Source organism: Branchiostoma floridae, chromosome 11, assembly GCF_000003815.2.
Source record: "Branchiostoma floridae strain S238N-H82 chromosome 11, Bfl_VNyyK, whole genome shotgun sequence".
NCBI lineage: Eukaryota > Metazoa > Chordata > Leptocardii > Amphioxiformes > Branchiostomatidae > Branchiostoma > Branchiostoma floridae.
Window position 1 is genome coordinate 8,193,709 of NC_049989.1, and position 24,647 is coordinate 8,218,355.

At 42.3% G+C, this 24,647-nt stretch overlaps 1 protein-coding gene across 1 annotated transcript; it reads right to left on the bottom strand.

Moving 5' to 3' along the window:
- Positions 1-622: 622 nt before the first annotated feature.
- On the bottom strand, positions 623-23,977 carry LOC118426409 (matrix metalloproteinase-2-like). The gene is made up of 9 exons (XM_035835780.1): positions 23,539-23,977; positions 9,180-9,262; positions 6,378-6,577; positions 5,799-5,899; positions 5,232-5,352; positions 4,747-4,992; positions 4,270-4,434; positions 3,825-3,995; positions 623-2,716 (listed from the first exon to the last, which is right to left on the bottom strand). Exons 1-9 carry the CDS (start codon positions 23,638-23,640, stop codon positions 2,334-2,336), a joined length of 1,572 nt encoding a protein of 523 aa, XP_035691673.1. The 5' UTR covers positions 23,641-23,977; the 3' UTR covers positions 623-2,333.
- Between the last annotated feature and the right edge of the window lie 670 nt (positions 23,978-24,647).

Consider the following 24,647-nt stretch of genomic DNA (forward strand, 5'->3'; position numbering starts at 1 on the left):
TTGTTGTTTCGCTATTCCTTTGGCGATTACATGTACTTAGATACGGTATCTACATCCTAGAAATCATATCAATGTCATATACTAAAAACACTGTGCACCTGTATTCAACACATAAATGTACATCGCCACATATATAGGAATAGTTTTGTTAACTCGGATAGTATAATAGCGTTAGGTATTGGACATACATCTATGACAAGTGACGAACATGGCATTGTGCTTTTTACGCAATATCAACAGTTTATTTTAGTTCTATATACTTCATTAGTTCTATGTACAAATCAAATTGCGATCAAATAACAAAACTTGAAATACTGTCCAAATATTTCTATCAACGTTTCCGTATCAGCAGCACGAGTAAAACTTTTAAAACTAATAAAATCATACAAAATTATCATTATTACTCGGTCGAAATTAATGTTATTAGTGTAACATGCGGCATTAAGCGTTCATTAGAATTCAGCTTGATGGAATTACCTAGTCTCGTTTCATTCTGTACAATTTGTTTCTAAAATACATTGAGATTCTAGTGACTTATCGATAAAATGATGATAAATCTGTTTGCAAAAAAACACTGATAATAATTTCACAAGAATGGTCAACAGCCACTTTCCTAAATCTATTTTTTTTTACAAAACTTTACGGTTTATGCTTAGGTCACATTTATAAACAGGGGGCCGGCCGGGCTGTTTTCCGAAACAAAAAATGAAATTGATGATTTTTTTTTTTTTGCGTGTTTTATTGTCTTTTGTCTTATCCTACTTTTCGTTCCGACATACTGCCCGGCCGGGCCCCGGTTTGGAAATGTGACCTAAGCATTCATAACCACGTTCAGGGTTCCAAGTTCACTTATACAGCGACACCAAATGTAAGTCAAAGGTGAGGGCCCCTGACGTGTAAACAGATCGGCTCAACCACTCATTCGGTTTGCACAATAATGTCCAGACGTGCTTTTTTAAGTCTTGAGGTCTTTGATCAGCTTTCACATATTACCCACAGTTCATGTTGCTGCCGCATGCGTACTCGGAACCGTTGACGTGCTTTTAATGTTACGTTGGTCAAAAAGTACTGTTTCCGGTAAATGATCTCACTATCCCTTTACCGCATTCCATGGCACATACTGACTTGAAATCCCGTACATCACTGATAGTAATAGTCCTAATTGAATGGAAGGCATACTAGAAGCCTGGGTACCATCGTCTGTAGTAACCACATCTTTTCTCTTACTTACCACACTTGCAAACGAAAAGATTGAGCCAGCGGTTTGATACCACGAAGGATGGTACCCAGACTACGGAAGGCAAGCTTCTCCTTTAGCCTGTTGCCTGACAAGGCATGTTTTTAATTAAATCTGAAGTCCCGAGTTGCGTTTTTGCAGGGGGAAACGTTGCTATTGGCAAGTGGCACGAATCCAAACATTCGTTTTCTTGACAAGAAGCACTCCTTTCTTTCTCCTTCCCCCGTAACGTGTGCGGTTTCCTCTGCGGCCCAGAACAGTAGCGTCGAGTTTCAAAACATCCCCGGTCAAGTTCGCGACACGGTGGGTGGCCCGTGACTCTCCAAACCAAAACTATTCTTACACATAAATCTTCTATTTCCCAATTTCTGACAACCTGCCCGATGGAAAGAACGTAAACAGGAAATGTAATGATCTATCGCCATTTCTTAGGGTTCTCTCGTTTTTTCAGAAGAAATGGTGTTTTAGCCGCTAGTTCTTGTTCACATTACTTTTATTGAGCCGATCGCGATATAAGTGGATTTGAAATTGCAACCGCTAATCCAGTTGATTCTATTACTTGTGGCTACAAATTTCGTGGCAGTTACTTTTGTTTTCTGTATTTTTGTCTAAAGTAATGTTTCTGAACCGTCACCAGCAACAAAGAGTTTAATCACAGTGACAATAAAGGAATTTTCCCCATCAAACTAATATATGGAAGACACAAATGGCTAGACTACTGCTTTATACAAAAAGCAAAAATGTGATTGTAAAATGCTAAAAAGGAACTGCATGAAAACAATGCTACCCCACTCTCCAAGCAGAGGGTAGGCTCCGGTTGTTTTTTAACGTTTTTGTGGGCGTTTTCATCGGGCTTTCTATTTTTTCCGGGAGACATCGAGATTTCAGTACAAAATAGAAAGCCCGATAAAAACGCCTTCAAAAACTTCAAAAAACAGCCAGAGCCTAACCTCTGCTTGGAGAGTAATGGTACCCCTCCCCACAATAAAGTGTTATCATTCCAATACTATTCTTTATACAGGTATGCTGTCGTATTTCTGTTGATTCTTGTATATAGTGTCTCCCTAGAATGCAAGTCGATATAAAAGTATATATCTCATGGGTCCGCTCGTGCACACCCCATCCAGGCCTGCGCCTTTGACCTCGGGTAACCCCTGGCTTTCCTCCTCATGACGTCATCGAACCTCCAGTACCGATCTCCCTTGAAGAAGTAAGTCCGTCCGTTCCTCCATTGGAGCGCGGCGTTGATGTTATTAGCGATGCCCAGCCATGTGGCGCGAATTTTCCGCGGGAAGCCCGGGTCCGCTCGCTCCGTGACCTCGTTGAACTGCCAGAATTCCGCGCCCTTGAAGATATAGACCTGGCCGTTCCCTCCCCACACGAAGGCGGCGTCAGGTTTGGCGGGAAGGCCAGTCCGCACCGTCGACTTCGGGTAGCCCTCGTCCAGGGTGAAGCCGTCAAATCTCCACAGCTTACGGCCTGGAATTTGGGGGGAAAGATAATACGAAAAAATGTGAACACGTAACGCTATATCTGTTATCTTTTACAACAATCTTTAAAAAAGTCTGGGGATTAATACATGTAAATCTAGAACTTAGAAGTAAAATGGCAAAGAAACGATACAAGTATGTTTTGTATTTTGAAATAGTGCCCTTTAACGACCAGAATATTGTTTCCTTCTTCCCTCTCCGAGTCTGTCACCATATTTCGCTGTTTCATATTTTCCAATAAAGCCCACGTAACAACATAATACCATTATTACTATTCAATGTTTTCCACCCGGAAAAGTAGGTTGCCGAAGCTAACGAAGCAGGCGCCATTGTTACAGAGAGACGCCCCGCTGAAGTGTCGTCTGCCTTGCCATCACCTCTGTCATCTTCCATTAGACACACAACATTACCGTGACTTCATTCTTCCTGTTGGCAGAGACCTGCGGGTTTCTACAGGTACACGTACACGGCGGATGGGAATTATCGAGAATCGCATCTGCCCTGCAACTTGACCCGCCCGGTAGGGGGCATGACGGCGCGGCCAAGGCTGTAATCTTCAATTTACGTCTTACCGGTTTGACGGGCCCAGCTGGACGCGATGATGATACGGGATTGAGGACAGGGAACATGTTTCGGGATGAGAGAAAGCCATGTGGCCTTGTCTCGCAAAACAGGCTCTGTGGCTTCTACTTTATCACTTCTGACTTCTGTACTGGGTTCTCTTCCGTCTCCGTAAAATTGACGGTTGTCGTTGAAAACTAATGCAAGTGCCACATGCATGTACGTTATACCATAAGGGATCAAACTTCTATTGGAAATCAAATGGAAAGAAAAGAAAGAGTGGAGAACGCGACATCCTTTCACAGTAATCATGGTTTCCCTATCTTAAATCATCATAACTATCATTTTGTTGCAGTAGTATGTAAAGTGTACATGTGATGTGCGTTGTACCTGACTACTTCAAAACGCATACATTTGAGAAAAAAAGATACGAAAATACAGCCACTCCCTCATTGGTTGAACTATTGAGTATGATTGACAGATTGATACACAGGATGTCGGTCTATTGCTGTATCCAAGCATCCGAACGAACATACCTCTGAAGAAGTAGGTTTTATTGGTGTAGATTGACGTGAAGGCAGCGTCTATGTGTCCCTTCAGACCCGGCCATTGTTTCCTGATCATCTTCGGGTAGCCGAAGGAGATGCCATCATCATCGATCAGCCAAAAGTGTTTGTCGCGGAAGGCAAATGTCTGTCCTTGTTTACCTGAAGGAACATAGTTTAAGAAACTCACTTTGCAAACTAAAAAAACACAAAAAGTAAAACTGCAGCTCTTAAACATAATACATGTAAAAGGAGGACAGTAGAAATTAAAGCAGAAAATAAGCTCGTTCACAGCTCCAAATGCGCATGGACAGCCTTGATGAATCGTGACCTAAGGTTCAAAGTGGCCATTGTTTGTCTACTATGCCACAACGCACAAGCGAACGGCAACTGCAATGGCTTCTTGGCATAAGGCAAGCAAATTCAAAAGATGTACCTAAAAAGATGGCGTCGAATTTGGCCTTGCAGCCGTTAGGAGCTCTCTTGCGCTTGCGCGTCGGGCGCAGGTGCGGTTTGATCGAGTTGGTCCCGTCATGCAATGTTGGGGTGGGCCCGGCTGGAGGCAGGTAGTTGGCGGAGTACCTGTCAGCGTCCACTTTACCTGCAGAAGATAAATATTCCAATTCAGTTATCATTATTGTTATAGGGCTCCCTTGGAAATCAGTTACTACGTTAACTGAAGGGACTACCCTAAAGATCAATAAATAAATAAATTTTAAGCATAATGAGGGGGGATACAAACTAAGTCATGTTTAGTCACGTTCAGGGCGGTATGCTTCTATTCTTTCAAGTAAATTCTTGTGCCGAGTGTCACTATGAAAGATATGTACAAGGGATGTGTAAATGGAACGGAATAATAACGGTTCTCAACAGCACCGCCTCTGAGGTGTCGCCAAAAACAAGGGAGCATTACCATACAACTGCTGAATTGCCATGACGTCATCATACGGCATCTTGAAGTCGGTTTTGTAGTCTTGGTAGTACGGAGACATCAGGGACTCCTCTACGTTAGAGTGAGCCAGTCCAAGGGTGTGGCCAAACTCGTGAGCGGCCACCATAAACAGGTTCTTCCCATCCTTCCCCTCATTGGTCCACTTCTCTTCGTCATCAAAATGGGCGTGGCCACTGGTCGGGAAGAAGGCGTGACCGAGAATCCCACCTGTCAATTAAAACAGGTGCATCAGAAAAACTTCGAAAGCTTAGGGAAAATTCTTGCTTAGATTATGATATTATGAATATTCGCTGTTGTTTTGTAATTGTGTTCACGTTTTCCAAGTTATCTCTTCAGCGCGAACTTTAAACCCCGTTAACACGGACAAAACCGAAAGGAATTGTTTTCAAGAAGAGTCAGTTTACATGGATAAATATTCCGCCATCAGAAAGATTTCAAAAACTTACCGGGACCATCGAATGCATTCTCCGGGCCGTCCGTGTGCTCCCCCCGAGCGAAGTAGATGTACAGGTCCGCCCAACCATCCCGCTTCTCTTCAAACGTCAGGGGAGAAACTTCTGCCCAGACCTGTAGATAAACAAAGTCATGTACTTTTTAACAACAGACAAGAATCGTAAGATATCAGGAAGTTCATGCAAGTTAAGGCTGGCTCGAGGTTGCACGATTACGCACACACATACATGCATACACATACACGCGCACACACACATACATAGTACATACATACACATACGCACACACACATGTACAGACAAAAGCACACACATACCAACACACACTCACGCACGCACATACACACATACACACACACACACACACATTGACACACACACGCACAAAATGACACACACACGCACATACGCACAAACAACTAGTAGTTGTTATTGGTTGCCATACATTGTACCTTGTGCGATTGTTGAGCAATATAAAGTAATCCATTCCAAACACAGATACACACAAACAAACACACACAAACACAGTTTGTACCGTAATACACACTACTGGCTCCCTACCTGCACGGCTCTGTTCAGGATCGCTTTCACGTCTTCATACGGTAGACTGCTGGCGTTGTTGACGATGTAATACGTCAGGTGCGTCTTAGTCCACTTCTCACCTGAAGAGGGCGACAAAATGACGTAATGGCGCAAAGCATGAATGGCTATTGATTTTCATGCAAAAGAAAATAAAACAAAAATGAAAAATCTGCTACCGCGAAAAAACAACGTGCATCATCGCCCAGGTCCGTGCAGTCTACATACTCATGCGGCAAAGGGAACATACAGATACAGATTAACGCGCGTTACATTGTCATAAACAATACTCTGTCACCGGTGGTTAGAATAACTACATAGATTTACTTTAGGAATGAGACGAGTTGCCGAAAAATACAGAATTGAACTATTTGTTATCATCAGCTTAGAAAGATTTTGTGTACCAAATTTCGAAGTTCAAAATGCTTAATTGAAGTAGGTATTCATCGTCAAAAAATATGATCTACGATAATATTAAAACGTGACGTCCTAGTGAATATGTTTCGCTCATATATAAGGACCTAACGTTGAATATACTCAGTATATATATACTGTTTATACCTTGAAGTGTGTACCTTTTGGTTCTCCGGCTGTCTTCCTCGAACCTACTGCGCATGTCTGACGTTGATGACCTTTCACCCTTTCCCAGGAGGCCCGTGCCGACGTTGTCCTCTACACCACAACGAGGCTGTTTCATTTTGGTCATGGTCGCCGTGTCGAGTTGACCGGTGACTGGGAGGTTGGACATCACCTGGAAATCCCTTAAAATAGAAAAAAAAAGAAATACGCTATTATGTAAATTTACTAATCTGGGCAACTTCATGTAAATATATATGCAAATGCCTGATATGTCATCTACTTTGAATACAGAGTTGGCACGAGGCGCCATGTTGGTTGGTTATACGGACCAGACTTGCAAACTTTAACATTATGTGCATGGGATATGGTGTTTGTTTTATTCATACGTGTATTATGTGTATCTTATGCACATTGTAATTTATGGGTACGTGTTGTATCAAAAAGTGTAACTTTCAGGTTTCACTATCAAAAGTGCTTATGCCATAGTCATGTGCGAGTTACCAACCGTACAAAGGCATGCCTTATGGCCTTATGTAAATCCAACTTCCGGTTTTAACCATCCAACATGGCGGATAAAGATTGTGTCATGGTCACGTGAGTGCAATCACGCCATTTACCATTTGTACGCATACTCCTACATCAAAGTACGCTAAACAAGCCCAGACGAGCGGCCATGACATTCGGCTGACCAATCATTAAGAAACAGGTGGGAAGTAGAATATTGTATGACGTACATCCGCACAATCGTCTACGCCAAGAATTAACGATGCACAACGGAATTCGGAAATCAAGGTCAAATCACGTCCGTGGCTGCTGTCAAACAAAACCGCCACCAACCAACAACCCTAGCTTGGACCAACCAATCCTCGCTTAGATCAACGAGTTTATAGCATTAGGGACATGTTTGCTTGGATACAACACGGTACGCCATTGGCACCATCCCACTTCAGTGAACTTGACCTTCATTCTTTGGGAGTAAATAAGACGCCAAGGTCAAGTTTCCGTGACAGCAAGTCTGACTATTCCAAGAACTTACGGCTAAGAACCTGCTGTTTCAGGCTGGTACCCATCCTGTATCAAACAAAGCTGTATTGTTTCAAAACTTGATCCAGTTGCCGTTATCATGTACCAGTGTTATCTCAGTGACCTGGTAATTCAGAAATGATGCCATGCTTTCACAAATTATAGTCGAAACAGAACCTTAGAACCTTATTAATTTCGATGAAAGTGTTCCGTGTTTTATAAGAATAGCCGACTTCCATACTCGTCTCCTGATAGTATCCTTGACGTCCCAGGCTGGTGCATTTGACCGAATTAGAGAAAGACAGGCTCTAAATCTAAACCATATTCTGTCGATGACAAGCCGTGTTATTCGAGACGACACAACAGGAAGAGATTCGGGACCGATTCTCAGAGAAGTCGGCACTGTAGCGTTCCCTTGTCACGTTAGAGATACCAGACAGCGGTTTTCCCAGGATATATTAGGTCATGTTGATTCGATTATATGGATGACATTCTCTGGGAATCCGCAAACTGATGCGAGCGTGCGAATAAAAAAAGTTAGACCAGAAAAGTTGTCTTCAATATGAAACATAGATGGTCAGGAATGTTGTACAATTGACTGAACAAACATGATGTAGTATACCGAATAATAGATTCATTTTTGTTCTTTCACATCTTCTTTGACCTTGTAATGTTCTATGACAGTAGTACATGTATACGTTTTCCGATATCAATTTTTGCAATCCACGGCAAATATTTCCTTATTTTGAAAACCTATTTCTTTTTTTTTTTTGAAACGGCCGAAAACTTCATGCGCAGGCGGATGGCATCCATGTAATGAAATCAACATGGCCTAAGAGACTGTGTCTGACTATCATTAGGGATGACACACACGACGTCCTCTTCTTTCACTACTGAGATTAGAGACCGTGTTTTCATATGGCATACGTGATCAGTGTGATCAAAGGAATTAGAACAGAGGATTGGAGAATGTTGTTTAGGTCGGTGTACATCAATCTTCTCCATTGTAATTAAATATATTCCAGACAACTGGGATAAGGGGGGAAAGGACATAGTATTTACAGATAACGTCTGGGTGGGATCTTACTAATATCTTTCATACGAAAAACACGATGGGTCGATGCCAGAGAATTAAGTATATAATCATATTCGAATTCATGGCATGATCTCTATCAAATTTAATTTCTTGCTTTCTTAGAGTTTAATCTTTTTATTCCGTATTTCGTCGACTGAGTTTTATTTGACCAAGGGATTTCGTTCTCTGGCCAATAAAAGACCTAATTTCCCGTAGAAATAAAAAAGCATTCACTGAAATAACGCCTGGAATGACCGGGTAAGTTTACGCCCCCAAGCGAACAGTAGAACAAAGTTTCATTGACATCAGATGGAAACCTTGCCCTCCGCATATCTACTCTACCGAGTCAATGTGCTGCTTATCTGGTTTTCAACCAGAAAGGTACCCATTTTTACACCTGGATGGAGTGAGGAATGCCGTGTTAAGTGCCTTTCCCAAGGGCATAATAACGTGGGGGCACGGCGAGTATCGAACTCTGGACCTCTAGGCTCCGAGTCCAACACTCTATCTACCAGTTACATCACACAAGACGCCACTATTTATTACACGATCCGTCATATCGTAGCGCGATCGCAGCCTCTAGTAAGGGGCCGGTGAAAAAACGACGGGCGAACAAAATGCCATGATATCGTCTGATTCAAAATGGCGCCGTGCTACTCCCCGTGTAAGGTAGTATATTCCGTTACCTTATGGCCTCCTCCCAGGTGGATGGCTCGTGCTGAACACCTTGTTTCAGGGGTTTGATGTACCCAAACTTGTGCAGGTACTCCTGCAAGGAAAGAAAACAAAGAACAGCATTAGTTCGCGACTTTTTAGTCGTTTTCTTTAACTATTAGCAACATTAGCCACAAATGAGCAAGTACCAAGCCATTAAATCATTGTTAACGTGAAGTTTAGTTAACGTTACATTCTTTGACATGGACTGCTGAAAATTGAATGCTGATGGTGGTTACAACGTCCAGGTATGATAACCTTCGCCAAGTCAGAGGGTCATGTTTGGGGTACGCTTGTATGTAGACATCGAAACTCGAGAACTCGTGGATGGATTGTTTTATGATAGTTTGAATTATGCAGATAGGGGGCGCAAAGGGACGCTAAAGACGTCCTAGCGGCTTTATATGCTACGTATACTGCAGCAAAACGTCCGGTTGTGATATCTCGTGTTCTGAGGAAGCAATTTAGTTGGTGGGTAGCTCATTGATGGTTGGTTCTACAGTTATATATAGATTTTGGACAAGGAGATAACAGATTTGATGACGTCACAATCATAACACGTTATGAAGTTTATGATAGTTATTTTTTCTGAGGTACTAGCAGTAGTAGTTTGCAGAGGAACACGGGAGCGATGCGAATTTCTCAAGAGATGTGGCAAGTTGTGGCACAGCCAGGAGTCAGGCGTGAAATCCTGCAATTTTACGCAGTTGCCGTGGATTTCGCGCAATCTGGGTCAATTTTATGCTCATTTTATGCTTATATTGACCAACTGTGCCTCCACATTCCCTGGGTATTCGGTTTCTGTCATCAACGTTTCCCTCATTCATCATTCAATCACTTCTAGTAGAATTGAACCGAATCTATCTGATGATAGTTGTGCAGAAATATTGAGCAGTGCTGAACTGCAAACTGCCTGCCCTCCTAGATACTGAATGTATAGAAAATTCCATTTTAACAAAAACTATATCCAAAGCTCAGGGCAACGAGATACTCGTACACCTAGTACAACAGAAAACGTTTAAGTTGTTCTTCAGGAATTCTAACAAATTTCCACCACAGAAATATTCCAAACATGGGATTTAATATTAGCAAACCGTCGTTTACTGATTTAGCCCATGACCATGAGTATCCATAGAGTGTCGCTTGAGAGCGTTTCTCTATCAATTATTTTCCATTCCTTCTTTATTCAATTTTCGGAAGACAAGGATCAGTCCTGAAACAACAACTCTGTCGTTTTTCCACGGTATCAGTTCCGTTTGATTGACGCGAGGAAATTACACTTATCTTGTCCCGACTCTTTGGATTTGCTGCTCCAGTTACGGTACTACAGGGTGGGGACTTCTCCACACTTGCTTGATCAGCTAGCCTGGAATCCAAACCTCTTATACCATGGTTTATAGCTCCTGAGCCGCTTCTGTCCTCTCCCCAAAACAGTAGTTTTGGGAGTTAGGGATGGGAGGTTAGGCATGCGCCAACTTTGACGTCGTATAACTGCCAAACGTCTTGTCTTATGCTAGGACTACCAAACTTGCTGAATTTTCCTAGAATTTTGTTAGCAAGAATTTAAAGAAAATAGAAAAAGTTTATCATTTCTGAAATGCATATTTTACCAAGTTACTTATTTTGGTTTAAACTTTGGGATTCTAAGTTTTTTTTGCTAAACCACACACTTGTATTCATATATCTTTAAAACCTAATATATTGTAATGTAACATTTATAATTAGTTATTCATAATCTAGGCTATGGTTAATAGCCTCTACCGGGCACAGCTGGTTAGCCTGAGTTTGCTAGGCCACTGTATTAAAGCATTTGGACAGGCCGTTACTTCTTCCTCGCTTGGCCATCGAGGTAAAAATTACCGGGATAGGCTACGTTGGCCAGGCGGGGTAGAAGCTTTCAGTGGCCGATAAAACCCAGTTTAGAGTCCTGGGAGAAGCGCTGGTGGCCAGATTTATCTCGCACAAGTAAGGTTAGATTACATCAAACCTTGCAACATGATTACTTTACATCAGGTTACATCTGATTCTCTTTTTCTGTTGAGAACACATGTCAAGACGTAGAACTTACGTCCGTGCATTCTACTCAGAGTTCCCTTCCACACACTGGTCAAATCAGCAGATTAAAAAGAACACTGTCCATGCACCCGTGGAAGGTCAGAAAGGTCACTCTGGCCGGAGATAGCGGCCGTTATACACGATTGCGCCACAAACTGACCACTATTCAGAAGCATTGGCGACGTCTACTCCAGTGGGAGATCGTCTGCTTTCTGTTACTGTAACCGGAGCATAAAAAGTCTACAAATTTAAATTCCCCATAAAAAAATCACAAGGTTCATCATAGCATTAGCATACACTGTTGTTGAAGATTTCGGTACTCACTGCAGACAGCAGAACTTTCCTCAAGAATTTGGCGGTGTGGCATTTGAAATCTTCTTTAGCCAGATCACGTTGAAAAAATGAAATACGAACAATGGTAGCCTTATTTCTAGCCTTGAGAGCAAATTGAAAAAAAAAATATGATTCAACACCGCCGCCAGTATCGCGTTGCACTGGTTGACTTTAGTTACACAGAACTATTCACGCTAGCGCTGCTTTCACAACCCTGGCCTTGACCGCCAAGAACTGACTGAACTGTAGAAGACTGGACAACGTCTATAACGTCTAAGAATTATGAGAACTATCTCAAGAGGTCACTAAGAAAGGGCAATGCCCTGAAGCTAAGATTAATGCATCACCCTTGTGTATGTTCAGTCTAGATACATAATTTAATTTGTGGTGATATCAATCCATTTATCAACCAATAACCGTTATCTTGACGAGTTTCATTAATCATCTCCTGAGCAAGGCCAGGGTCCGTCTGTCTTTGACCCGTATCCTTCAGAGATGCTCCTATCTAAACCAAGCAAATCCTCACAAAGAACAATCATTTAACCGACTTTCGGAACATCTTAAAGCATTCCCTTTCCCTATCTATGTCCCGGTGGGTATATAAACTAACAGAAGAGTAGCTCCCAGCGGGTGGTGCTGAAGTTGGGTAAGGTAAATCCGTGTAGTTCATCCCTACTAGATCCTTCTTAATTTTCCCCACATGGCCGGATATGCCCGAGTGCTTGTCTTGGAAACCTGACAACCATGGAAAGTGGCGATCCAATTTTTAGATCACCAAAGCATTCTAAGTTAGCTTTGAGGAATGTTTGAACGTAAAACTATGAAGGGTAATAAAGCATGTTACATGAAGAAGCGGAAAGGTCTTTTCCTTTTTTACTGCTATTTCGGTAATAGGAAACATGGGAATAGATAGAACCAATAGAAATGATGACACCTCTTTGCAACTGACGACTCCCGTCCAAGAAATGATGATCATGAAACACCAAGAGCTGTACATGCAAATCCGCGCGGTCGTGTACTTAACATACTTGTAACATGTTCGTCAAATCTACCTTTGTTTCCCTATGGTTGGTTGCCCTGCAGTCTTACTGGTTGATGTAGTCCTTTCCTAGATCTTTGATAGTGAATGATGGATACCAGCTAAAGAGATTGGTTTACGTATAACACGATCCGTATTTATCTACTTGTGTAGGACAACGGGTGTTGTAGTAGTCTACGGGCAGTGGATACTAAGGGTTACTGGATAGGGGTACGGGTATATATATATATATATATATATATATATATATATATAGAGAGAGAGAGAGAGAGAGAGAGAGAGAGAGAGAGAGAGAGAGAGAGAGAGAGAGAGAGAGAGAGAGAGAGAGAGTAAATAGGGGGACGTGTACTGGATAGGGGTAGGGGTACTGGATATGGGGTAGGGGTACTGGATAGGGGTAGGGGTGCTGTACGGGTGCTGGATAGGGATACAGGATAGGGGAATGGTTACTGAATAGGGATACAGGTGCTGGATAAGGATAGGGATACGGGTTTAATAAGGGCACTGGATAAGGACGCGGGCACGCGGGATAGAGGTACGGATAGGGTATGGGTGCTGGACAGGCGTACAGTGATGGAGAAGAAACAAGGATGGTTACCAGCTCACATGGTCTATCCACCTGACAATAGATATGTCGTGTGTCTTGGATGGTTAACTACGGTCATCTATGTCTGTGCAGGTTTTCTTTCTTACATAGACCTAACAGCTGATGACATTCCGCACAGATCTGTCAGCATGCCGACACTAACAAGGTCAACTCTAGAACCTCTGACGACACTTAATCCTGTTTTCTCTCTCACCAAGAAGAGAGCAAGACAAACACCGCTCCTCCTACACGCCTGACCCAGAGTGCACCGGGCGGGGCACAGGTAGCAAATCTCGCGTGGCTTTGCGTTGTTTACTTCACGCTAGTAAATCCTACCTCCCCGCAGCTACCACTTGAACAAATATTATCTCTGAGATTATTCTTGGCTCAGAACCGGTAGTTTCCATCCACTTTTCTGTCTTTCTTTATCACCCGATCTGCCGATCTTTCATCCGGTGCGATTCTGAGTAAATATCCCCTGGTTGAGTAGAGGGCTTATATGAAATCTTTTCTGAGGAAACATTCACGGCCCGAAGGATGGAGACAAAATTAGGATCATGTGGCAAGCCCTACATGAAGCAATGGGTCACAACAGTCGTATCCCTTAATCTTTTTAAACAATCACTGAGCCTGCGTTCAATATTACATCTGGAGCAGGTCTCTATTTATTGCATATGGGCATCGCAAAGGTAGAGCACTATGTCTGAAAAGTCGATTGTGGATGATAATGGTTACGATACTTGTTTCTCCCAACGAATTGTGAATACAAAACAAAATTACAAGAAAATTATGTTTACTTTAAGTATTACCTGTACCAAACTAATCTGTAAGATCTGTTGATTTCTCAAGTCCCACAGAATGTAAAGCAAGTAAGATTGAAGATATGTGATCTGTATGGAACAATTATAATCATGTCTCATTGATAACTGTTTTATGTTCAGAAAAATCAGAACAAGGGTAAAAGTTCCAGTTGCCGAGACAGTAATGATAAAATTGATAATGGTCAGTCATGTAAAATGAATACTGATATGATTTCAATCGTTCCCTAGACAAATGCTACATATCTGTAACGATGTTTTAAAAGTAGCCTAAACGTTTAAATGTCTTGATCTTATCTATAAGAAAAACTGTTATATCTGAACTCCGGGTACCAGAGGAATGTCTTTCACTCTTCCCACAAGCATCGGGGTCAGAATCGGATGCATGATCATACTTTTTAACCAATAGCAAATATGAATATTTGTTCAACTAGAACTTCACAAGTGAATCATGTCTCAAGTAATTTGGGCGTATTTCTACCTTTGCCAGAATGGCCAAGGTTATGTTTTAGCCTTGTGCGTGTTTGTCCCGCTGTCCGTGTGCAGTATAACTCGAGAAGACTTCGATGGATGCAGCTGATATTTGGTGGGTGGGTAGGGGTCGGGAAAACGAAGGGGGAGTTCGATAATGGGTCCCCTAGCGGTTTGCTAAGGTACTGCAGCGGTACCTCCATGCTTGATATCTCGTTTCACATCTGTGTACTTTGATCATGTTCCGGAAACCTGCTCTGTGCTAAGATGTAATGATACCTATTCTCCTTGAAACCTCAAATTTGCGACATTTGGGGCGTCTTGCCGTTCGTACAGACAATGTCCTCGTGGACTTCTCCGTTATCGAATTTCTAATTGGTAAATTGCACTGCCAAGTTTATGTCCTGGAATTAATGGATTCTTGAATCTCTTTGTGTGTGTTTCTTGCATTCATCAGGCGTCATTTATTTAGAGAAGACAATCAGGGTTTGTTCAGGTCATGGCTCCTGTGGAACCATTCCTGTTAGGGGCTCTACCGGTCCGCGCGAAATGTGTATCAGCACTGCCGATCTATCTGTTTGTCTGCACCCCTCGGGCACCATCAATCCCAAAGAGCGTTACGGTATTCCAACTTTTAGACATTCCCCCCGAAAAGAACAAGAGCAAAGCTTTAACTCTTGATAAGAAAATTGTCAAAGGGCTTCAATTAACATTCTTTTCCCAAGCACCGTCTAGTGACTTCAACAAGTCTTGCCCTCCAACTCCAAGAACACCCGCGTGCAATCTTGCCCAAGGTAGACACTTAATGAGCTAAGTATATGTGACATGGAAACGTTTGAGGCCACTAAACGATGTGGAATTTGTCGTATGCGTCAGAAGGGATCAAAGTTCATTGTTGGTATGTTAGTATTTCGTGTTGATGATTTTTTTTATACAGAAAACACCTGTTTAGTTTACTTCAGCATTGCACCAGTGGTATTGCAGGTCAAACTCTATATGTAAACCTAACTCTTAATAAAACAACGCTTTTAGCTAATTAGGATAGTTGAAAAAGGTGGGTTCACACGTGCGTATATATTCAAGTCCGTATAGCCTCTACCAGACTCCACAGGTTGCTGGAAAAATAGTATGAATTGGACAATTATATACAGATAATATGCCAGACGCCTGCATCACAAACCATACTCCTCGGTCAGCTAACTACTTTGGTATGTTATGCATCTACATTTGTCCAATTTCTACTGTTTTTACAATGACCTGGTAAAGGCTAATAACTCCATACGGACCTATATACCCACGTGTGAACTAACGTTTTCAGCTAAGCACGCTGGGGCACTCCTATTCTCTTCGATAAGTGTGTTCACGTTTCAAATTTGACGCCAGAAGATACTTCATGGACGAGACCACGACAAGGCAATAACACCTTAAACCGCTTCAGGGGTCTGCAACTAGTCTGTGTAACGCAAACTCCGCTATCCGGAGCTTGTAGACTCCTCCCCGCGCGGCAATGTACGACGGGTCTGAGAAGCGCGATTAAATCAGGCTAGTCTGCAACGTCATAAGAATGTCATTGGCATTTTGCAAACTCTATTAGAATTATCTGACAATCTTCTTTACCATTGTAACAAGAATCGTAGAGTGCCCTTATCCCTATAGCTTAACGTAGACTTGAGTTTCAAAACGAACTTAAAGCAGTAATGCTTACAACTTGGACATCCTTTCCAAACGACTTCGATGTCGAGAAACCACTGATAAGTTAATCTGATGGACGTCAGCGGGGGTGCGCGGATTAACGTGAGACGAACATTACGCCGGGAACATTAGAAACCCTGGCCAGGTGGAGTCACCTGTTCACATCTCTGCTACACGAAATGCCTTAAGGTGGTACTGTAAATGCAGAAATGGATAAATGTTCGCGGTTTTCGCGGTGACCACTTCATCGCGAACTTAAAACCACCGCGAACATTTTTCTATCATGGTATTAGACTGCAGTCTATGGTGTTACCGCGAACTTAATTCCACCGCGAAAAGTCCCTTTTCCTTACCGCGAAATTAAATCCCCGCGAATTTAAATGCATTTACAGTATCTCACTGCACTTGGGGCACCGGTTCGGCACTGTGGGGTTCGTTCACTGCGGCACTGTTGTGGTACTTTCGCCGATTTTTTTTATAATTTAGATATTGCGTAATACATAAAAGTATGAATTAGAAGACAACAAAATACGTAAGAAAATCCATTCTTTATCTCTGAAATTCTTTGAGTAATCTTTCGAACCCCGCAGTGCCGCACCGGTGCCCCAAGTGCAGTGAGATACCACCTATACTGTGGAACAAACTTTAAATCCCCGATCTTATAGCTTGAGTACACCATCCGGGTAGTAGTTCGCTCCTATGTTCCCTTCTGCTAACAGAGAAGCGACTGTATATAGTGTATAATAAACGTCGCAGCAAACTACTATCCGGATGGTACCCAGGCTGCCGATTTTAAGGATTTTCCTGAAAACAGGTGCACAAAACAAATGGTATGTGTACCACGCAATTTGTTTTGTGCACCGCGCAAGGTAACTGATACTCTAGCAACTGGATAAAATTTGGGAAGTAAATTTCATAAATCATGTACAATGGAACGCAAGATTCCTTGAAATATGTACATAATTGTCAAATAATTATCCAATCTAGCTTGTAATATCCGGTCGTCTTGCCCTCATTGTCTAGAAGTCAGAAGGGGGCAAAGCGTTTTAGATGATGATGTTCAGACGCAGAACATTATTGTTTGAAGATGTGGAGTTGAAAATTTCCTGACGACAGATGTGGCCACAGGACTCTTCGATTCTCATTACGCTGACAGAGTTTGTGACCCTATCTCTGCATCCAATTCCATATCGCACGCCATACCCATAATCCTCTAGGGCCTTGTTTCCCACCTGTGACCCCCCTCCCCTATATGTAAGATGATGATACGCAGCAAAGTTGCACATTGGCAACAACAACATTGTTCCTCTTTACTTGATACCGAAATAGTTTTGAAATACATGAATTTTGCTTCACAACAGTTGCGAATAGTCCAGAAATTAGTACGTTACTTAGTGTATGTACCAACCACTCAGAGACGCTGCCCTGCGTACAGATATAATGTCAAAGGAGAACTGCACTTCTTAATATCATGTCCCACGTATATTAAGGAAAAACAAAAGCATATAAACGTAATCAATCGTAATACACACATAACCTATAAAGCTCAGGGGATTTCAATTTACTTGTGTCAGGGCATGATGCAATTTCCTTGTACATAGACCAATACCAGTATGTCTCTTTCTAAAAAGAAATTATTTCTGACACAAACAATCGATGCTAACTTTGTATCCTGTATCATGATGTAATCATTGTTCCTTATAGATTAAACCATTCAGATAAAGTGGCATAGTGCTTAGTCTTACTTATGTAGAACTCTTTATTATTGTTGTAAGTATTTGCGTCGATGTTAGTCTTGATATTTTGTACATGCACTGCTCTAGAACTTGCCATACATTGTCCCCGTTGCAAATTGGTGTGCACTATAATTGATTAATTGTTTAATTGATTATCAACCCAATTGGTCGATGTATGCAATGACAAACAAACACAACGGAATCGAACGCTTCCGTTGGCTTATCGTAAAAATCTGACCTCAAAAGCATTGCTAAATAGACACTTGCCACTAAAACGTTAAATACATCCGCTCGTAATGAGAGAGCCCCCCTCCCCCTTCCACCCAGTACAGACTGGTCACTTCTAACTCGAGCCTGGAGACTGTTTCCATTGGCCCAGTAGGAATTTAATTATGTCAGTAATGAATCGGACGGAAGTTCTCTTTATGGTAAAGTCTGTTTCCTTTCCCGTTGAAATTAAAGGCACCAGAGGTTCAGTTTTCAGGATCTGGGACAATTTAGGCATGTATATCATCAAGACTCGAAAACCCTTTTCTGTTACCTGGATCATCGCAAGTTGTCAGAATTTTACCTGCAACTCCAGAAATATTCTGCAAATACTCAATAAACAAATGAAGTTTGTACTATCTTCTTGCATAGCGTAAGGAGTTATTCTATGCTGCTGCATATTCGTGATTATATCATACACAGTCTGGATTTGTTCTACCCTGTTAAGTTGCAAGCTATTTCCTACAATCCGAAACTATTTGCTACAGTTTGCACGCGGATATTTTGATCCGTGTTAAACGCATGATGACGACAACATACCCAGAAAGCCACGTCCGCTAGATCATCTCGCTAATCTCAACTGAATGCTAGCTGCTTGATTGAACTTTCGTCCACAGTCCCAGGAAAATAATGGCAAATACCGCTTTGTCTGGATACAACTTCCGCCGTGCCACGTGAATATATAGCCTGATTAAATCTCGCTTATAGCAGGCTGTCCAATATGCTCAGGGGAGGAGTCAGTTACAGCCCCGGACAGCAGAGTGTGTGTTCCACGGACAAGGGAATATATAACGTGATGCTGACCAATGTGGCTATCCAACCACATGTTTTAATTGGAGCGTCGTCTAATGGTGTATGTCAAATTGCCAATGTCAGTGGACATTTTGACTCTAGACTGACTAGAGTGAAATTGCTCATTAGATATCGTACTAACAAGAATCTGTTTAGCCGGACACGCATTGTGAGAGTTACATAACGAGACTACAGTTACATAACACATTCCCCACTACGGTGCTTTTGCAAACATTCTCAGACAGAAGCATTCAGATTAAAAACGTTATTTTACGGTGTGTTCTTGAAATGCCCCCTGTCAGCAATACGACATTCATCTGGTACAATCTTCAACTGTCAGTCAGTAATTACTATATAATCATTAAAACAGTAAATCTTAAACAAATTACATTACATGTGAGTATGGCATTCGCTGCGAAACATTGACCGAAGATAAACCCTTTGCCAAGAATATTGCCGTATCCAATCAGTTCTATTTTCTACCCTCAAAACAATGACGGCGTTTTGCTTCAAAACACCCCCAGCTTTGAACCATAGCCAACCCCGCGAAACAAACCACCTCGGGAACTTATTAGCCCTATTAGTTCCCTTCCGAGTCAACCTTAACAAGTTTTCCACGCTCTGTTGTTTTACGTTGTTGGCGATCTTACTAGTGGGTAGCGAACACACGCTGTGTGGTACAACAACAAAGGCCGGGGGATAAAAGTCGTCTGTTAACGGTGGCCAGAACAATATTGGCTGGAATGTGATAGTTTGTCTGGATTGACAGAGTCAGAACTGGCGGTTGGGCCATACTGCCAAAACAAGCCGGTTCCTATGGCACAGTTTTCCTCAGATTGTCGCGGGAATGTTTTTTGGATAGCTGTTCGCACATTCGCCATTCCAGAATTATGAGAATCGTCAGTATCTTGGCTTGAGAATTAGAGTGTCGTGTTTTGGCCATCGTGAAGGAAATAATCCACCTGTTGTATGGTTCTCTATTAGTTCTTCTAGACCAAGGACTTGACTAGCTCTAGACCTATTCGTGCCGAGTACTTTCCTAAGGCCATGCTTTGCCTGTTTACGTACAGGACAAGATGTTTTGATATACATGTAGTATGCTAAGTGGCAAACCGTTCATATTAGAATTGGTGTGTGTGTGTGGGGGGGGGGTCTACTTTGCCCAACCAAGTACTAGTAAATGGTAGACGTTTTCAGATATAGTAGGCTAACCACTCAAATTAGAAGTTCAACACTAAACGGCATATTATCCTTCATCCTGTACCTTCAGTATAACAATAGATAGCAAACGGCAAAGTCACTTGCATTAAAAAATCGTGCGTAACCAATGTTGTCCGTCGTGGGAGCGTGGCCTACTGAGATTTTCGTATATCATAACGATTACTGTCGATTTGATTCTTATCATTTGGACCTGGGTGACATGCGACTCTCTATGTTTATCCATGTTTTAAGTATACATACACCAAACTTTCAACTCCTGGGGCACGCAAAGTGCTGAACGACACGAGATGCCAGGAAGTTACTGAGTCACACAGTGAGCAGAAATTCAGGGAGGAACCACTAGGAAGTGTTGACAAGAGAGATATCGCACCAGCATTTTCACACCCATACAAGAGCCTTATTGAACTGTCCCTTATCTTGCTGGTCTTCTAACCTCCAATCACGAATCAGAGTTGATTTCTTTATATACTGTAAATGCAGAATTGTTCGCGGTGGATTAATGTTCGCGGTTTTCGCGGTGACCACTTCACCGCGAATTTAAAACCACCGCGAACATTTTTCTATTATGATATTAGATTGCAGTCTATGGTGTTACCGCGAACTTAAATCCACCGCGAAAAGTCCTTTTTCCCGCTGCCGCGAACTTAAATACATTTACAGTACTTTCCAGCCAACCAGAAACCCAAAAGATGCGACGAAGTAAGCTTAGGGATGTCTTTGACAATGATATCTTCTTTAATTTCTGCATTGAACATGCGCAACACCTATCGCCCAGCATATCTCTCAAAGATAAAGGAAATGGCAAGAAATATTCCCCTGGTACTACTATCATGACTATCAAATCAGCAACTCGACACCGAAAGAGAACCAGCACCGAGATTAGATAAAGCACTTCGGAAAATAGGAATCTAATGGGCATATCAGAGATGACTTAGGGATTCTAGTTCGTGGCGTAGTCCTGTACAACTCTCTTTATACGGTATACGGTAATTCGGTTCTTAGAAGATATTTTACGTTTGAACCAATCAATAATTTCCAAGCCTCTTAGCACTTAGATTCCAAACAGATGTATGACATAGCTTTGTTTCTGTACGCCTTGTGCGCATGGTATTATCTCATAGCTTCCATGTAAGGATTCTTGGTTGAGCTTTGAAGGGGGGGCTGTTTTCGGACTGTTTTCTGATTATTTGTATATCAGTTCTGATTATAAAGAAGCCTGATATTTGGCTATGGAGGCTAATGAACCTTGGTAGTTCCTTGTTTTCTTTGTCTCCTTTTCTCATTGCTTCAAGCGAGGTGCCCATCCAGTGGATAAAACGCACAACTTGAAAATCATCAATACGGACGTAAGGTCGTCCTCAAACCTGCCAACCGGTTTTGAAAAAAAATCAGTCGACCGGATGTTGGACCGATTCGAAAATGAACAGATTATACCGGCAGGCGCGAATATAGAAAGTAGAGGAGAGTTCATAGTCATTTTTTGCCAAGTTTCTACAGTCAAACTTGGTCTCCGTTAACAGAGACATTAGTCTTGTACATGCAGATAGGATTTTAAAACGCCAGTAGAAGTCAGATACTCTCTCAATCAGATTCATTTGTAACGAAATGGACCGTTATTTTGAGTATTGCTCATCCACAAGCTTTCATGATCAAAGACCTGGACCTGGTCCATTGGACCGTACTAGAACCTGAATTTTCTGTACTGGTATCCCACCCCTACCTCGTCCTGCCAATGTTGTGCGTATCTTCTTGTATATTTAACTGCAACACCCATTCCCGGTGCCCGCGCGTCTGTGATTCAGTAGCCCAGGTATGGGTCTGATTTCCGCCGCACAGCCGGGGGGAGCGCGCGCCACCGCTTCACCCAAATGCCGCCTGCGATTGGGACTGACTCGAAAGGAAAACAATCTCTGCCTCAGTGCAGCTCCTGTTCAGTGCCCTTCAGGACCTTCAGTACTTCTGCAAGCTCTGACGTCTAAGACCGTCTAAAGGAAACCAGCTCCAACTGAAAGTGATCCGACCAAAAATGAGCTTCTATGGCAGTGCGGGATAGAGCTCTGTGTTTTCGTTTCTTTCTATGCTCTCGGACATATGCTGCCTTATAAAGATTATAGATCTATTACAAACATTCCTAAGGGGGTATGAAGAGATCATAGTACAAGATGGGTACATACTAGAAAACCTCTCTAAAACCTAAGGGGCAAGCTGACAAGACGAACATGCAGTATGATCTCACTGCATTTTATACCTAAAAGGGAAAAGAATGGTATGGAAAATGGCGCAGAAAATAGAAGGGAAGATAGAGAGCTGTCAGAAACCATTTCCTGGACGGTAGAGCTGCGTGGTTAGCGTGCGCTTCGACCTTGCTCTTTTGACAGGGCTCTCTATGGGGTTGATCTGTATGTATGGAACTAATCTTGGCCCTGTCGTCAGGCCAGATGGGAACCCCCTGTCAGGTCTACTGATGAATAAATCGGCAGATAATGCGATTAGATAAAACTAAGACGGCGGTGTGGAGGAGTAGCTAACATATCGAAAACGGCGGCTTGAGAAATTGGGTTAGGGCTAAGGAAGGACGGCACAGGATGTGTACCGAATAATGTAAGGTCTTCCTTCTCCCAAGACATCAATCTTGGGGATATTTTGGTAGGCCACAGGTGGAAGACTTCGTGTCATAAGAAGTCTTTCGTCTGTCCGACTTCGGTAGCGGCCTGGGTGTAATTTTAGGCGACAGGCTCTATCCCGAGGTGAGAATGTTAGGAACGCGGGTGCCGAGCACGAACTTGGCAGGACACTGAGAAGAGAACCAGCTAAAGTCCTGCGGCGAATCGAGCGCGCAGTGTTGAAAAAATATATCAAAACTACAAAACCGTGTTTTCCAAGACATAGTTAAACAGTGACATAGCCCCTCGGGCGGGCGACACATGGCACGGAAGTCAGTGAGCAACCTTTCAATCAAAGAAGAAACAATTCTTCAAGAATGATTCAGTTAATCAAGGGGATAGGAAAGACAACAGCTAGCTAACATGGCTAATACAAAATTTTCAAGAAGTATTTGCAATTTGCCCTGAAGAATTAAAAACAAAAAGGTGGCCTGACCAACATGAACCCAAGGATGTGTACATGTAGATAGTACCAGCACGGATTTGATCGAACATGACTACGTAGTACTAAAGTTTATATATGGTTGTGAAATGTTTCCCTAAAGTATTTTACGATTTTTTTACGGTAAAGTGTATTGGGTTTGTAAACGCGTTACTTAGCCCTCTGTATAGCACGAATCTCACAAAACTATGAATAAATCGTGTTTGCTAAACTTACATGTGGATTCATGCCTACAAGTCCTTTCTTGCCGCCGCCTTGAGACGAAGATAAGATGCTGACCCAGATGAGAAAAGTCACCAGCTCCGTAGATATCGCCATTTTGAGACGTACGTGCGTTGTGCTGACAGGAATATTACCCGTTGATCAAGAGTTGGTGTCGACCAGCCTTTGTGTTTTTCCAACGGTGCCGACGAAGTTGTGGTTCAGAGGATAAGAGGACCTCACGTCCAGCCTGCTATGTACTCACGATACGTTCTCGGAGCCTTCAATGGAACACGCAAGACTCCGCCCAAGTTTGGCACCTTTCGATTGGGTGGAACGCCCTAATGCATCCTGGGTAAACCGTCTCATAGCGCTCGGACTCCGTATCGGAATCTACACGGGGATTAAAGTATCTGGGATATTTCAGTCTGTCGACATCGACCGGGACTATCATTGGTTTTGTCCGGCATGTTTCCGCTAATTTGTCTGCTTTGTGAAAAACTGCGTCGGTTCGAGCTTGGGCAGGCCACCTATACTTACTTAGTAGCACTGTATATGGTCGCTTCTCAAAAGCGCCGTTGTGCGGTTATATTCATCACTGCGTTTTATCACTATTGGTGGGGAGCGCTCCTATGCGATTATATTCATTATTACACCAATATCTCGTAGCATCATATTCATAAGTGTCTAGGCTAGGGTTTCAATTATGGTTCTATCTTACGTCCCCTTTTTAGCTTTACAGAAAGTGATAAGTGGCTACTAGTATTTTTGTCAACTTCCAATTACTAAATTCTCAGGCTCCATAGAGACTATAAGGTCACAAATCAGGGGGTAGGGCTTTGCAATATCAACCTTTCCCTCCCTAACACCTACCCATGTACATATATCATAGCAATCCATCCAGAGGTTACTGAGTTAATGCTGACCACAAATTTATGGAAACACAGATAAACATAAACACGTAGACACACGCAGACAAACCGAAAAAAAGTACCTCTATTTTTCATGGAGGTAACGATAGAAATGTCATTCTGTTATTCATTTTGTACCTCCTTCAAGCGAAATTCATTTGATCAGACTATTTTTGGTCAGGTTTTAATTCATTTATTAAATTATACCAATGA

Bases quoted from the DNA above. Each gene is read 5' to 3' on its own strand.
- LOC118426409 (XM_035835780.1), bottom strand. From the start codon at position 23,640: ATGGCGATATCTACGGAGCTGGTGACTTTTCTCATCTGGGTCAGCATC. The intron at 4,993-5,231 runs GTAAGTTTTTGA...TTTAATTGACAG, and splicing joins GAATGCATTCGATGGTCCCG to GTGGGATTCTCGGTCACGCC. The intron at 3,996-4,269 runs GTACATCTTTTG...ATGTTCCTTCAG, and splicing joins ATTCGACGCCATCTTTTTAG to GTAAACAAGGACAGACATTT.